The 17,803-nt window shown below is 39.8% G+C and overlaps 1 protein-coding gene across 4 annotated transcripts in view; it reads right to left on the bottom strand.

Moving 5' to 3' along the window:
- Positions 1-605: 605 nt before the first annotated feature.
- Positions 606-17,803, bottom strand: part of LOC122790109 (probable E3 ubiquitin-protein ligase MID2) — a 1,228,538-nt gene continuing 1,211,340 nt past the window's right edge. For all 4 annotated transcript variants that reach the window (XM_044057683.1, XM_044057682.1, XM_044057681.1 and 1 more), the window contains one exon: positions 606-3,704. In XM_044057683.1, the coding sequence (XP_043913618.1) occupies positions 3,302-3,704 (403 nt within the window). In that variant the 3' untranslated portion in view covers positions 606-3,301. The remainder of the gene's footprint in view (positions 3,705-17,803) is intronic.

The following is a 17,803-nucleotide window of genomic DNA, read 5'->3' on the forward strand; positions in this document are numbered from 1 at the left end:
ATTACTCATGATGGAAGTCTGCACAGTGTTTTAACACCCTAGGAATATTACTGCATAGTAAATACCATGTGACACCTTAAATCAATAAAAAACGTACAGCGAGAGTGCTGTTTTTTTCAAAAATAGTATGGCGAGATAGAGGGAAAATCTGCTCTCATATTTATGGGTATGCTTTGCACTCTATTTAGTTCTGGCAAAGTATGCCAAAATGGTAGACATAATTGGTTTCATCAAACTGCAGTGCATTCATTTTTTTAAAGCAAAGGTGTGATTTAAAGATTGATGCAGTTTACTAACTGGATAATTTGTGGAACAGAAGGGAGCTCGCTTGTTTCAAACTGTGACCACCACTAGAACTTTGAATTTTGAGTTTTTATAGGTTCTTAAATTTTAGGAGAACTCACTCATAATTTGTTGAATGTCAATTCCACTTTCTCTGTCTGGCACCTTTCCCACCAATTTGTCAGTAGTCTTGTGTGATGCACAAGGAGGGTGGTTGACCTGTTTTCTAACACTGATTATACAATGAATCCTGTAAGTACACGTGTTTGAATGAAAAGGAAGGGATTGTAACAAAGTGAATAAAAAGAAATGACACACAAAAATTAGTAAACAGACTTTACACATGTATTAGGTTACATATTTTTGGTACCCAAGTAAGCCCACTGAGAACTGTATTTTAAAGAGGTAAAATAGGCACAGCCAGATAGATGCACTATAATGTGATCACTGTAAACAATGCAGTTTTTGTTTTTTTGTCCTTTTAGCAACGTTATTCTATCTGCCTGAAAACACAGTAAAACCTTATTTGGTCTTTCTGCTTCACCTCCTTAGTAACTCATTGTCTGTTTACTTCCCTGAACCCTTGGTTTACATTTCTGAGAAAAACGAAAAAAAAAACACAGCCATAGAAGTGCAACATTAAAAATGACATTTCTGTGCAGTAATATACAAAACAACCCTGGCTTATAAATTACTTCTATATTTTAACAATACAATAGTTACATCCCTTATACTCTGCAATTGTACATAATGTAATGCTCATTGTTATCATCCGAATACAAATCAGTTTGTAAATTAAACACACATAATGTCTTCAGCCTTCTGTCACTGAAAACAAAAGCACAGTGGTGAGAACATGTAAATGTGTAGGCCTGGTCCAGTGGACTAGCAAAAGCAAACTCTCTGAAATCCATTAAGGCAGATCTGAACAGCATTTCAAAAGAGGTATGCAATCAGCCAATACACTGAGCGATGAACTGATGCAAAGCCATCCTCTTTTTACCTACAAATCAGTCATCTGCAGTGAAGAAGATAGATGCAGCAGTCATCCATTTTTTGTTTTGTTTGCCTTCTGAAAGACAAAAGGGATAGATGAACAGCAAAAGTTTAATTTCCATACGTAGCTGCAGTGTGTCACACACTAAACAATGCTAAACCTGATCTTTTCAAAAATTGTATTTTATTTTTCTTTCTTGATTTTAAATAATGATTGCTTATTAGCAGTCGCTGCTGTACTCGGTGGGTTGGTAGGGGTAAAGATTTGAACAAAATCTGCATTAGGCAATAGCAGAGGAGAGACGGCAAACATTATTTGTCAATGGAGGTGGGCTTGCATGTGCATAAACTATCCTCCTCCTCATATGTATCATTTCTGTTATATATTCCATTTACCTCCCAAGTGCTGACCACGGTCTCTAAGATAAAGTTAACTAATTTCACCTGATTACATAGCTTTATATTTGTGCAGGGATTCCAAGACAGAACTGTACCTGGTATACATAGGATTACAGTTTTTCTTCTGTGGCCCTCCATTAGTGGAATGCAACGCATTTTCCAGCCTATACAGCAGAAGAGATATACAGTGGTATCCAAATATATTACTAGCTGGAAAAAATGTTGCCACCAACCCAGTGACCATTGAGCAGGAGAGAGACTGGCTGGTCGCTGCTTACCACCACAGCTAGAAAACTAAAAAAAATATATAAAAATGACAAAAAAAATACAATCCTCCTTCTGTATCACTGGGGGGGCAGCTCCAGTGGGTATATATATATTTTTTTATTTCAAGCTTTTCTTAAAGTGTACTACAGAAAGGTATACTGAAAATTAAGACCACACAGGTTAACAGCAATAATGCAAGCACTATAACTCCAATCCCTTAAGGAACATAGCCTGCAACCATCTGTTTCACTGAGGGATCTGGTGTAAAAACATCACAATGGGGCCCCATCTTATTCTTTTTCTAAAAGTAAACTGCATTGTTTTCATGGAAATGTTAAAAAAGTTACTTTTTTTTTTTTTTTTTACAAAAATAGAAACATTACTGCTCTCTACAAATAAAATTTCAGATTGGACAATTTTGCTTAATGGCTTTAAGAATAAATCTTAACAAGATACAGCTATGTAGTAGGACATGGTGAGGAAGGCTGACTGTGAGGTAAATTTAACTAAAGTATATGATTAATTCTGCAGAATTCCTTATGAAACCATGCAATACAGAGATAGCTACAACACAAGGAGCTATGCCATGCTAAGAACACAGAATACACTACTAAATCTGTAGTGGTTAACGGCTACATACCCCAGCAAACAAACTGCAAACTGTGGGTAGTACCCCCAAACAGTTTTTTGCAGCACTGAGAAAAAACTCAGTATAGCATATCATTTTTCAAAATCAAGGCTGGATATATTATCTCTTTGTATTTGCCAGTAACAAGTTACTAGAATACATCTGTGAGAAGTTCAGATTCACTACCTTGCCACCATTTGCCTATGACTAGCCTTGTTGCCACTGCACACACAGCTTAAATAGGATTATAGCAGCTTCTTATACCCAATACCATCTGTCAGTACCACAATGTGAGAAAGGAAATAATCTTCTAAAGAGATATATGAACACCCTAGCTTGGAAGAAACACAAAAGTAAAACAGCAGTTCACATCTAGTTTGGCACTGAAGAGGTATAAGAGTATTAGTGTGCCAAATGGCAGGCCCCATTTCTTGCCAGGTAAAATGGGTATAAGAGTAACAGTATGCCAAGTGGCAGGCCCCTTTTCTAGCCAGGTAGATGGGGTATAAGAATAATAATGTGCCAAATGGCAGGCCCCATTTCTTGCCAGGTAGAGAAGGTTCCTTTGTACTTCAGGGCCCGGAAGGATCAAGAAGAGGGTTAACAGATCACAGTAACACTGTGTGTTCCACTGTGCCTAGTCCATCAGTAGGGTTTCGCCACCTTAGCAAGGCCCTCTTCCCAGTAGCATTCCACAGTTTCCAACTTTTTTATTGTTGTTCCACGTGGCTAGTGACAAGCCTTAAGACCGGATACGTATGGAGACTCCTGTGGCCGACATATGCACTCCTGCTGCTCAGGATAGTCTATGAAGTCAGGTGCAGGCAGGCCAGACAGGATCATTAAAGACTTGTTCCATATGGAAAAAGTGGGGCATACAGGAAGGACAAAGGAAATGTCAAAAGTGTGAATGTGCTGAGAGTTCATTGCATCGTAGAACGATAACATGTTGTTGTCATAGTCCAGCAGAACACCAAGCCGTTTTAGCTGTGGATTGACATCCACTAGCATTTCTTTGCTATTGTGTCTTACAAGAAAGTTGTTGTTACAGCGAGAGAAAACCCACGATGATGAATTCTTACCAATCCATTCATTCTTTGGAGCAGATTTGTAAGCAATACCAATGGCATACCTAAATAAAATATGAAAAGATATGAATTACACTTAATATAAACTATATGCAAAATCTACATATCTGTGTTTCTGCTGGGAATTCAGATAATTACAAAACCAATGTTACAATCATTATATTGTAATGGTATGACACAGACACATGCAACAACACTGTAACCCAAATGAAACTGTCAAAGTTGACCAATACAGCTTAACAGATTGTGCAAAAAAATACAGGTAAGTATGTTGTATTACTCTACATACTAGGGATATATGAACTTGTGATGTCTCTCCTCTGGGACAGTAATGAAGGAGCCTCAGCCCTCACCACTGACACTGGTGGAGGATGTTCAGTTAGAACAAAAATGAATACATACAGTATTTTCAGAAGCAGCTCTTGGCACCAAGCACAACTTCCCTTGAGTACACAGACAGCACACTCTAGACCTGGGGCTAGACTTCCTCTCCAGGCCCAAAATAAGTCTCCACCTTTCTCTCTGGAGAGACCAGTGTTCTGTGTCCCTGTTCCAAGTAGCTGACACACATACTCTTTAAGATTTGATTGTCTCTTTCACACACACACACACACACACACCTGGGAAAGGCTGGCACAGATTTGCCAGCTATGCCCCCTCTGCCCAGACTACAAGACAGATTCACTCCCACCAGCCAGCTACTTTAAGGCTCTTAAAATGGTACCCAACAAGTCTTAGTAAAATTAATACTTATTACACTTAATACGTATTTACCCAGTGGCAAGACTTTCAGGAGCATGAAGCCTAAAGTGTCACCAAATAAATGCAGTTACTCTTGGAGGTTAAACTACTTCCTAAAAGACTAGCCACAATGAAAGGTATATATATTTTTAATAAATATAAAATAAATAATGAAAATATTGAATTTCTATTTACAGTAAACACCAGAGTTTCAATTCACAGGAAATATAAAAACTACACAGTTGGAAAGATTCAGACTGATACAGAAAAACAATATTTAACTAGTCTCACTATATTTTCCTAACTGACTGAAGAATTACTGTTCCCTACTTACTTGCTAGAGCAAGGCAAGATGAAATGGATGAGTGTCTTTGTTGTCAGTTCCAATAACAGTATGCTGATTGTCCTCACACATCTCTCACTAATATCTAAAATAATTTCAGTGCAGGCTATAGAATGATTCACGTCTGGTTACTTGATTCTGTGGTTCCCACACTACCCCCTGACTAGAAACTGAACTAGGATCTAGCACAGATGTGTCACAATACACACCTAGAGCTTTGCTAAGGCATCTGGAGACTATAAAACAGTTCCAGTACTTTCATCCTTCTTGCACAAACTAACCAGCCATTCTCTGTCACTCTAGGACAGCAATTGGCTTAACACTAAGAATAGTAAGAGCTCAGGCCTTTCCCAGATATTGTGCTCTGGCTGCATTCAGGCCTGTGAGATAAAATCTTTATGGCTTAAATGAAGTCATTTAACTTCTGGCTATTTTTCTTAAGGTAAGCTGAACTGAGCTTAACCACTTCCCTCCAGCATCCTCTGTTAACATATATACATTTCTTCAGTTACAACAGTACAGTCTGATATAAATGTATATCTTTTTTTCTGTCCAGCAAGACCATCATCATCATCTTCTTTCAGCTGTTCCTGTTAGGGGTCGCCACAGCAGATAACCTGTTTCCATTTCTTCCTGTCCTCTGCATCTTGCTCTGTCACACCCAACCACCTGCATGTCCTCTCTCACCACATCCATAAACCTTATCTTAGGCCTTCCTCTTTTCCTGTTACCTGGTAGCTTCATCCTTAGCATTTTTATTTTTAATATAAATGACTACACCGTATGAGAAAATACCAAAACGTGATACAATACTTAAAATGAAGACATTTAGAGTATTGTTTGTGAAGTCATGAAAAAGGCTGCTGAAACGTATATTCTGCTTTAACTAGGGAACTAAAGAAGGAAGGTTGGTAAAACCATTTAAAGGATCGCAATCAAAAAATAAACTTTTTTTATAATAAAGATGATGTTCACAATGAAAACATCTAGTTTGGCATTTTTCCCATTCATACTCCTGGGGCAGATGCCCTGACCTGTTCTTGTTTTAATGGAAAGCTACTTTTTTCTTATAATGCATTGTGAGGGCACATCTGATAGTAATTTCACCTTATGTCTGATTACATTTTCATTCACTTTTTACAAGAGTTTCATAACAATTAAATTTCACAGCCTCAAATCCTTGCCAATGTCCACTGTCAGGCTGTACTCCCTTTCCCAAAAAGGGGAAGGCCAATTACTTGAAGATACACATCCAGTCATTCAGGTTATGTTTGAAGGATGATCATATATTACACTGTTTAACCTGCAGGGGGGCAGATTTTACCAGAGAAGGAGGAGGCACTGTGTAATGAATCCCCCCCCCCATTGTGTTCTGTTCATCTGCTGGTGAAGATTTCGGTCTCATTCTTGTGTTTGCTACACGGCCGGCCTTAAGGCATAGGTGAACTAGGCAACCGCCTAAGGCGCTGTTTGTGTTCATTTATTTATTTATTTTAATTAATTTACTTTTCTTATTATGCGAACGCATAATAAGAAAAGTACATTAATTAAAATGAATAAATAAACCATAGGGTGCCAGAATCGCAGGTTGAGGAGGAGGAGCAAGTGCCCTCCCACTTTTATACCTGCAATGTGATGAGCAGGCTTCCTCTACTTTTAAGGAGAAATATATGTGTGTCATACGCACATTCTCCAATTGCCAACACTGATGTAAAGACGTTTTATGGTGGTGTGTGGAAATTAAACAAGCACTTTCAGAGGGATTAATTCCGTGTGTATGCGTGTGACCATTTCATTTAAAAAGAAGGTAAGTAAGTGCATTTGTGTGTGTGTGCTTGTGTAGTTTAAACTAGGTTTCTGGATGCAATAGAAAGTATGTGTGTCTGTGTGTGTATGGAATTTAATTGGCGATATTGAAGTGTATTAACCCACCCGATGCATAGTATGCCTACATAATAGCAGTTGAAAGGATCGATTTAAAGGGGTGGGTTTAACCATAAATACACAATGTAAACCATAGTGTACAAATTCATTAAATGGGCAGCATTGTCTTACAGAGAAATACATATGCTCATACTCCACAAATAAAGATACGTCATGCATGTACTGAGTGAAGAAAATAACTGCAGCCAGGACTCCTGAAATTGCATATTAACTTATAGAATATAGCCCCCCCCCCCCCCCCCCACACACACACACACACACATACAAAAGAAAGAAAAAAAAAACTTTCAACTGCTCTGGAAGACAGCATGACCTAAGAAGCAATAATGCTGAGATTCTTGTAAGAAGACAAAGCTAGCAATGCCAGTAAATGGCTCTCACAACATATAACTAGCTCTATGCAGTCTCAGATAAGATGCAGCAATGTGATGAATCATTTTATGTAGCTGACAAAAGTGGAACATATTAAGATACTATGAGGTGTATGCTCAGTAGTCCACTTGCCAGAATACAAATACGCAGATAAAATCTGGCTTTTGGCTACAGAATGTACATGTGTAATTATGTTGAACTGTCAGAAGTCAGCCACCCATCTAAGAAGGTGCATTGGCTATTGACTTCTTCAGGGACCTAAAACAGTTTGCAGTGGCTCTACATGATATACACATTCTTGAAGACCAGAAGGCTATGAGCTCTATTCCCAGTGCAGGTAGCTAGACTGCTGACACTGCAGGGCAGGTTTTGGTGGGTGATGCACTCTCTGCCTGAGTTAATGGTAGCTCATGTGGATATAAAAGCTATTACAGAACCTATCAAAAAGAGTAGGATCAAAAAAATCAACTTTCTAAGTTACAAAAGTGCAATATTTAAACTCTGTCCCTACTTTTTCTACCATTGCATCACCATCATGTTAGACTTTGTTCAGATTTCTTGCACTAAGAGGTTGAGAGGTAAGCATACCTCTCAACTGTCAGGACTTTTGCCTCATATTTTTGACCTATTCCTCATAAAATGTGTTTTTTTCTGGCAAATCAGTGAGGATTTATATAAATGTCATACATTTGATTTTCAGCCTTTATTTCCTTCAGAAAATGCATGCTAAGAGAAATGCTGTTATTCTAGCAACTTTCTAAGTCTATAAGAGCAATATTTATAATCTGCCCCTGTTTGGAGGCCTTTGCGTCCCCCCCCCATTATTTTAGGCTTTGTTCAGATTTCTTGTGCTAAGAGGTTGAGAGGTATGGAGGCATGGTATGTAATGTCCTAGTTGCCAATTATTAGTTGCATTTTAAGAGGGGATGGGGTTTTGCATTCCTTAGTGTGCCATCCTATGTTTAAGATGCCTAGTAACTATGAAAGTGTCTATTTCTCAGTCATTCTCTATTACAATATTACCAGTGTACCATTTTTTTTTAATGCAATGTAGGCAATTAATTCTTCAAGGGCAGCAAGCACTGAATTTGTAGATGGAATAGTGAACTGTAAAGTTCTTTGACAGTAACAGCCTCTTCATTAGTTACAAATCTCTTTAATGTAGAATTATTCAGATGAATTTTACTTCTGCAGAGATTGTGCTTACTGACTGATACTGTTTAAAGAAGTTTGAGGGGCCATTTATGGTTAAAATGTTCTGAAATGGGCAGGTTTGTCATTGGGTCATACATTTTGTTTCATTACTTACTGGAAAAATGTTCAAAACTACAAATTTAACACACGGTGACAAGTGTAAATGTTTTCAGTGTGCGACTAGCTGTTTTTTGTTTATCAAATGGCACACTGTGTTGTAAAATCTGAAAGCAGTGTTAGTAGCATAATTGCCTTTGGTGCAGAAAGCTGTGGATTCTACTCCCACACCATGTAGATGGAGTGCTGATATGCAGTGTTTATACGATTGTTGATTATTTGGTGCATTATAAGGGGGGATAGTGGTCCTATACTCCTGAGTATGTCCTTTTGTATGAGATGCCTAGTGACTGTGAACTTAAGTAATTTCCTTTTGCAATATTACCAACTTACCAATTTGTAGTGTAATATAGGCAATTAATTTTTCAAGGGCAGCAGGCACTGAATTTGTAAATAACATTGATATATAAAGTTGTTTGCCAGTAGCAACCTTTTCATTAGTTTACAGGTTTCTTTAATGTGGAATTCAGATGATTTTACTTCTGCAGAAATTGTGTGTGTGGAACAACATTGGTGGATTGTAATGACAGAAGTCTTGAGTGGCCTTGTTGAAATTTTCTGGAATGGGTAGTTATTGGTTCATATATTTTGTTTCATTGCTTATTAAAAGAATGTTTAGAACTACAAATTTAAAACATATTCTAACAAGTGGTGCTGTCTTATACAAGGAATATAATTCAATACAATCAGGAAAGTGAATTAAAGAATAAATACACACATGCATGGCCCTAAAAAATGTGTGCAAGGAGTCTGTTTTGAAAACAGCTCAAAGGTAAACTTAATTCTCCACCAACCAGATGCATTTCTATGAATGTGGGTTTTCATGCCGTCTCAATGAATTTGAGTTTTGCCATTTCAGTGAATGTAAGTTTCAAGGGCAGAGAAGTTTACTGCTCATGCTAAGTCTGTTTTCCTTGTGAGACAGTATTGTTTGTTTAGCAAATGGCTATCTGTGTTTGTGCTACTTTATTTCAATATCTGTAATCATTGTAGGGGCAAATAGAACAGTATGCATGTTAACTGGTTAGATAACCAAATAATGGAACACTGGAATGGCTGAGGAGGGGGCTGCTGCTGGGAGTTGCTCTGGGGTGGTGGTCTATTACCCTTCCTAGGACTCTACTTTACCATGATCTGGCTCTGGTATTTCGAGTAGAAAATGCATATGCAAAGGTAGCTGCAGTTTAACTACATTACAAGGTATTTTTTTCTTCCTAAGCATTTAAATAATTTAAGGAAATGACTGGAGTGGCTTTCTTGGGGAATGACCCAGTGGGTGTGGCTCAAATAGGGGTGTTTCATGTGTGGTGTGGGTGGGGCTTAAGTGGCGCCGGAGCACTACTTCGCCTAGGGCGCCATTTCGGCTAAGGCCAGCTCTGGTTTGCTAAGTTAGTAGACTTGCAAAGATGAGATAAATGGTGGAAACTAGGCTAGATAAGTGAGGGACAAAATACTCCAAGAGTCTACAGGACACAGAGTAAAGGGTTACAGATTCTAGCCTCTCTCGGTACCTCAGAGCCTTTAACCCTGAAAACATCTTCGTCAGAAATGTCTGTGGCTGTCTCTAGTTGTCTGATACATTAAGTGAGGTGCATAGCAACGGAGGCATTGTACTCCATAATTGGTATATACAGGAATGATGGCATTTTCAAAATCTACACCTTGCGAATAGAATGACCACTGTCAACAGCCTGAATGACCCTCTCGATAAAGTCAACTTAGAACATAAGTAATGAGATGTACTATTAAGTTTGAGAATGCTCAGAAAAATATCAGTGACTTTTTACATTTGTTTCCTGCATGTGAGTTACAAAATCTGTTAAATTAAAGTGGCTGTAGAAATGTAAAACTATATCTGGGATAACAGTGCTCTATTAAAAACTGAAATGAAGGTTCAAGTGAGTTCCTTCTACTTTTCCAAGTCAATCACAGTATCATATTTCCTTTCATACAAAGTTCAGTTGATTACATTTATAGTAGAAAACACCCAATAGATTTACCATCCCAGAGGTGTAAAATAATGCACCTATAAATGATAGCACACAGTAATAATTTAGCTTGAATAGTTTAATGACCCCAGCAGGTGTGAAAAAAAGCACAAAGGGAACCTTTGTATGTGTGTTTTCCTTGGCAAGAAACATACAAATATGAAGCATCAAACCATGCAAAAGGAAGGGTGACATCCTTAAAGAAAGCAGCCCAACCTGATGTGGTATGTACCAACTATGGCAGCAATGTCTCAGACGGGGGAAGAAACTAAGTTGTGCCTTTTAAAAATATTTGTGGAAATATAGGGAGGAAAATCCATTCTAGAGAAAAGTATTATGTTTATGAAACTATACCGTCAACTGCCACTATAACAGTGAAGCTTCAATAGTCTAGCAGGTCAGCAGAGAACTAAGTAATACCAACTTGCAGACAACAAATGTACAAATAGCAAATGTTCATCAACCAACATTAATGTTAACCTATGCACTCTGAAACGCTGTACCTGAAATGTCAACTAGAACTGTGTTTTTTTACTCACACAATCACACACGCACACACACACACGTATGTACATTAGATTTACACATCATGTAGCAAGTTTTTTTGTTTCTCATTTTACAAAAGGTTCTGCTTTAATTCACAGCTGATCAGAAATTTCTGAATGCTTATCAGATAAGAAATCATGATGTGTGAGAGAGAGAGACAGAGAAATGGTGGGGAGGTGGGAATCTGCCAGTCCATACCACATAAAACTATAAGTTGCATGTTCCTAGTGTGTGTTAGTGGGGATGTGGGAATCTGCCAGTCCATACCACATAAACTGTAAGGTAAATATCCCTATACAAAGTGTCTTGCATTCATGAACATGTGACTGCGGTACAGATAACAATTAGAAGTGTCTTGTTGCACTTAAGAAGAATATAGTACAGTTCAGGATACCGGTGACCTAAACAAATGTAAAAAAAAAAAAAGTTTACTCATTAATTGTGAGTTAACTCATGGGGACAAGCCCACCTTTGGGTGAGTAACATCTTTAAAATAGGCACTATTTGGAAAAGTAAAACCAGCTGTTACAAGGCTGTAAAGGGCGATTTAGAATCATGCTTTCCTCCTTGACCTCATCAGTGCTATAAAGAATGAAGGAGTGGACAATACATTTTGTCATGAACTTGAAATGGAAGAATAAGAAAGCTGAAAAATGACAGTTTTTACTGAGAACAGATAAAACACTTCAGACACTGCAGTTCTTTAATCTCCAGTAATTAAGAACATATTGTACTAGTATGTCTAAAATTATCTGTGTAAGATTGCTTAAGTGGAGAGCCAAGTATCTCCTTTTAAATCTAGGAAGAATCATCATATGAGCAGTACATTGTATGGCCCACTCACCTAGGCCTATACAGATGCAGCTTCACTACATGCAGTGGTGGGTAGCAGGATAAATCTAAATGTAGTTGAAATAAAGACAGAAATGGTAGAAGGATGGAAAAAGAGAACTGCAGAATGATGTGACCAGACTAAACATGTGGTCAGAGCAATGGCAATTTAGTTATAGTGAGAAAAAAAAAATAACGCAGTTTGTCAGTAGTGGAATGTTGGGAAAATTTTATGAACAGAATGTCTAGAGGAAGTACACAATTCAGGACCGGGGTTTTGACGGGAACCCAAAGACGAGTAAAAGGGAATCAGAAAAGGAGGCCTGCTCAAAATAGAGGAAACACAACAAAGAGAACAGGATGAAATTGTGAAAGAGAATGCTATGGTCAGACGAGGGGAAATATAACAACACAGGAAGGGCAGTCATGCCCAAGACTATTATTTTGGGGAAGGGTAAAGGACTAATACACAGGTGAGAAGCTGGTGGTTAATTGTGTAAACTAGCTTTAAAATTCTGACAAAACTGGTCAACTCTGTGGCATAAAGGCCTAAAACTCTGATTATAACCTACACACATGCTCTGGACTCAGTCCCATGTGTGCCAACCTCTGAGTGGGGAAGATTGGAATGAAGGGACCAATTCATGCATGCAAATCCTGGTATTTAATGGCACATGAGGGGATGCTGCTTGATGTAGTTCAGATTGAGAGACCTGGTACACTGACCACGATGGCTATCGTTATTAAATAATGGAAACGTTTTGTACCCAAAATCGTCTGATGCATGGAAACATATGCACCAGTGGGCCGTCACTACAAGGTTCCAATGTCACCCATGCAGGTTTACAGGTCTAAAATTAGATTACCTCTTGATCAATGTCCAGATGAGCGTCTCCTGAGACCTTCTCTCATCCATGGGGAATGAAAGGGTTGGTCTAGCACAGAAAGGCAGATGGTTTGCTGGCAGTGTGTGTGGGGGGGTGGGGGGGTTACAAAAGAAAATTCAGAGAGTAATAATATACTAAGGTCTTCTGCTATCAGTGCTTTCATGTGTTCACACTGAACGGTAGTTTCATTTTTATAAAGTGGACCACGGTGATATTAATCTTAAGGAATCAGCTGGACAGGGAGCAAAAGGGCTTCACAGACAAGACAGCATATTTGAAAATTTGTTACCTAGGTAGGGGCCTTGGTGAAAGTTGCAAGCATTTTTCTGAAGAAATATTTCAGAAATAGAAAGGAGCAAGGACATCACTCAGTGTGGCTGTTGAAATGCATCCACCACAGAATTACCCTTTTCATAGTCATAGGTGAGAAATGACTATAACTGAGCTTTGTTCACTACAGAAAACTCAGCTGTAGCATGTTTTTTTTTGGGGGGTGGACAATGAGTGAAAGCTACTAACTCAGCTGTAGTCTAATTTAGTGGGTGGGAGTGATGGCTACTAAGGTAGAACTGGATGTTCAGAAAGAGATGGATAAAGGTAACATAAAAAGTACAGTTGTGTACCTACCATAAATGTAGATGTTCAAGTGTATTCACTGTTGCAGTCATTACACTTGGGTTATCCTGCTGGCAGGCTACCCGCAGTCGGCCTGAATTCCAAAGTCCTGGTCCGGCGTCGGTTGCTGTCACCTCTTCCCTGACGTCAGTGCACCAGGGGTATATAAGATGCAGCCAACGCCATTTTCTTCAGTTTTTCTTGCCCCAGATGTCAGGTGCCCCCAAGAAGGTAGGCAATACATAATGTTTATAAAAACATACAGAAAAATATAAACAATACCTTCATCTACAAGCAAATACACCACATAGGTTGTATAGAATAGAGAAGTACAGATAAGTCCCAGCAAAGAAAGGGGGATGGTGGGAGGGTAACCTGGACTGCAACAGTGAATGCACTCGAACATCTACATTTATGGTAGGTACACAACTGTACTATGTTCATCGTGTTTCACTGTTGCAGTCATTACACTTGGGTTGAATCCCAAAGCTGAGGTTGGGCTGCTGGGTCTAAATAGGATTAGGAGTGGCAATGAGGCCCTGCAGAACTGCAGTGGCAAAGCCTGCTCTGGATTTAGAGTAAAGAGGTAAGTGGTAGTGCTTGGTAAAAGTGTGCACTGAACCCCAAGTTGCAGCCTCCAAAATTTCCTTGGTTGGTACTCCTCTGAGAAAGGCTGCTGAAGTGGCTGCTGCCCTGGTAGAATGTAGCCTAATATTCTTAGGCACTGACTTGCCATGCTGTGCATAGCAGAAACGAATGCAATGTCCTATCCATTTTGAAACAGTCTGCTTTGAGATAGCCTTTCCTTGTGATCCTGCAGCATATGCTACAGACAGTTGCTCAGTTTTTCTGAAAGCTTTTGTTTTGTCCAAGTAGAAGCGTAGCTGTCTGTGTATGTCCAAAGAGTGCAGAAGTCTCTCCCCTTTATTCTGGGGATTTGAATAAAATGTTGGCAAATGAATGGATTGGTTAAGAGCCACACTGGATACTACCTTTGGCATAAAAGTTAGGTTTGTCCTTAGAGAAACCCTGCCCGGATGAAAAATGATAAAAGGTTCCGCTGCCATTAATGCCTGTAACTCTGAGACTCTTCTTGCTGAAGTTATTGCTAGGAGAAGAGCAGTTTGCCATGATAAGAATTTTATGTCAGCTGTAGTGGCTGGCTCAAAAGGAGGCAGTGTGAGTTTTTTCAAGACAAAGTTGAGGCCCCATGTAGGTATTGGTGCTCTCCATGGGGGGTCTTATGTTTTTTACCCTTCTTTGGTACTGTCTTAGCAGTGGATGAGAGAAAATAGGAGGTTCCATATTGTAATGAGCTGAAATGGCAGAGGCATGGATCTTAATTGATGAGAAGGATAGGCCTTTGTCCAGCATCTCACTTAGGTATTGTAAAATCCGAGGAATATTTGGAACAAGTGGTTCAAGTCCTTTGCCTGGTTCCAAGCACAGAATCTCTTCCATTTTTCTGCATAAGATTTCCTGGTGCTGGGCCTCCTGGCTTCCAAAATGACCTCCATAACAACTTTAGAGAGAGGTGTGTTCCGAGTGGCTATAATATTTGCCATGCAGCCAGATTTAAGGTTCTGAGTTGGCTGTGCAGGATCTGATTGTTTTGTTGAGTCAGATGAGGAATTTAGGTAAAGTCCAGGCTGGGCCTTGAGACAAGCTCTTTAGGATTGGGTACCAGTGCTGGCGTGGCCAGTCTGGGGCAATCAGAATAATTTTTGGCTTCTCTTGCCTGACTTTTAGGAGTACCTTGGAAAGGAGAAGCAGTGGTGGAAAGCCATAAACTGTTAGGGTTTTCCAGCTGAATGATAGAGCATCCATTTTCCATGCTTGTGAGTAATAAGTCCTTGTGCAGAATCTCTGCAGTTGGCAGCTGTGAGAGGAAGCAAAAAGATCTATGTCTGGGCATCCCCATTTCCTTGTTATCATGCTGAAGACCTGTGGATCTAGTTTCCACTCGTGAGGGTCCATGAGGTTTCTGCTTAGTTTGTCTGCCAGAGTATTTTTCTTTCCTGGCAGGAATTGTGCCTGCAGATGTACTTGATAGGTCAGTGCTGTGTTCCACAAAGTCATGGCTTGCCTGCAGGGGGGGGGGGGGTAGGAATGTGTGACCCCTTGCTTGTTTATGTACCACATAACTGTAGTATTGTCCATCTTTAGCAATAGCTGTCCTGGATGTAGTAGATCTTTGAAGGCTGTCAGGGCATTCTGTACAGCTAGCATCTCTTTTTGATTGATATGAAGATGCATTTGTTCTGTGGGCCACATGCCCTGAATACATTTTCCTGCCATGTGTGCCCCCCCAGGCATAATACGATGCATCTGTTGTTAGTGTCTCCCCCTCTGTGGGTAAAGTGAAAGGCTGTCCCTTGTTGTGGTGACAGGCCAGTGCTCACCATTGAAACTCCTGTTGCAGGCAGGGAATAAGAGTTATTATTGTTTCCAGGCTGTGGCAATGTTGAGTCCAAACACTTTTTAGATACCACTGTAGCTTCCTCATATGCAGTCTTGCATATGGAATTAGCAGGATGCCATGAAGCCCAAAGCCTGCAGAATTTTTCTTGCAGGTAGCTGGGGCTTTGTTGCCATCATTTGAAAGTAATAAGTCAGTTGCCTTTGCTTGTCTGGTGTGAGATAAGCCATCTGGGCAGTTGTATTTAAGCTTGCACCCAGGAATATTATCTCTTTAGAGGGCACTAGTTTTGATTTCTTTTCGTTTACTGTGTACCCTAGGCAAATTAGTAATCTCTTTATAAACGCCAGATGCTTTAGAAGAACGTCTTGCTCTCTGCTTGAATAAGGCAGTCGTCCAAGTAGGGATATATTTGAATTCCTTTTTGTCTGCAAAAAGTAATTACTGGTGCCAGGCATTTTGTGAAGACCCTGGGTGCAGTAGATAAGCCAAAGGGCAGTGCAGAGAATTGGTAATGCAATGAACCAGCTGTAAATCTGAGGTATCTTCTGCAAGTTGGTCTGATTGGGACATGGAGATATACCTCTTTGAGGTCCAAAGTAACTAGCCAAGCCTTCTTGCCCAGCATGGGTAGAAGTTGCTGCAATGTCAACATTTTGAATTTTGGAACATCCAGGAAAGTAGTTAGAGTAGACAGGTCCAGTATTGGTCTCCAAGCGTTGTCCTTTCTGGGTACCAAGTATAGTCTTGAGTAAAATCCTTGCCCCTGCTCTTCCTGTGGTACTTTTTGAATAGCCATCATGTCCATGAGAGCAGAAATTTGTTTTTGTGCCTCTGCCAATTGATTGTGTGGCAGGTCTGGCATACCTTTTGGCCTTGGTAGGGTGTGAAAGTGGAATCTGTAACCCTGAGAAACAATATTCAGTACCCATTTGTCTTGGGTGATCGCGTGCCAATTTTGTGAGAAAAGTGCTAGTTTTCCCCCTAAGGGTGAAAGGTAAGTGCATGGCATAGGTAGAGGAAAGTCATTGGGACTGTTTCCTATAAGGTTGTGATTTGTCTTCTCTGCCTTTGGGGGCTGAAGCACCCCACTGTTTAGGTCTGTATGAGCCTTGGGGCTGAGATCTGCCTCTTGGGCATCTGTATCTGCCTCTTTGTGGCCTGTCTGACACTGGAAAGGACCAATTATTTGAAGGCCAGTTCCTGCTCAATCTGGGTGGCTGAACCTGTAAGAAATCCTTTACTGTCTGCATTGATTTTTCTTTATCCTCCATTTTCTTAAACACCTCTTCTGCCTTAACACCAAACAAAGTATCATGCTGTAAAGGAGCATCCAATAATTTTGCTTTAACATGATCAGGTAAACTTTGTTCTTTTAGCCAAGCATGCCTTCGAATGACAGAACCTGTAACTGTGGCTCTGCAAGAAGCCTCTAATGAATCAAAACCACACTGCAAAGTATGCTTTCCCACTTGTTCAGCTGCATGCAATAAATACTGCATTTCCTTATTTTCAGGACATTCTGAGCTTGTAATCATTTTCTGTTTTAGCAAAGACATTAGGTATTGTTGATATTTAAGCATGTGAAACTGGCAGTTTAAAGCCCTTACAGCTAAAGTAGCAGAGGTGTAAACTTTTTCCCCCATCTGTCCAGTGCTCTAGAATCCCTATCAGAGGGAACAGGGTTTTTTGCAGTGGAAGCCTTGACCCCTTTGGGACTCTGAGAAATTGTTTCTGGGTCAGCAGCAGGGTTTTTATAAAGAAATTTATGAGAATCTGGGACCCTGTAGTACCTATCTGGCTTAACTGGTGCAGGGGGTAAAGAATAAGGAGACAAACTGGATTCAGAAAAAACATCATCAACAATATCTAGTACAGGGGAATAGCAAGGGGCCTGTGCTGAGGCAGTAACAGAAAGTCTCTGAGCCTTTTCTTGGATTCTGAATAATCCTGGCTCTCCCAATGGAAATGCTCCCTCATGGTGTGCAAGGTTTCCCCAAAAGAGTAATCCTCAGGAGGAGAGGCTGAAGGGACAGATTCTTCAGCGTCAGAGTCCTCATAGGGAGGAAGAGAATATCCCTGTTCTGAAGAGGAATCAGAGGAAATAGAAACCTGGTCACAGGAGTCATAATCAGTATCTTGCCTA

The sequence above is a fragment of the Protopterus annectens genome, chromosome 15.part0 (assembly GCF_019279795.1).
Source record: "Protopterus annectens isolate FY-2018-M chromosome 15.part0, PAN1.0, whole genome shotgun sequence".
NCBI classification, from domain to species: domain Eukaryota; kingdom Metazoa; phylum Chordata; order Ceratodontiformes; family Protopteridae; genus Protopterus; species Protopterus annectens.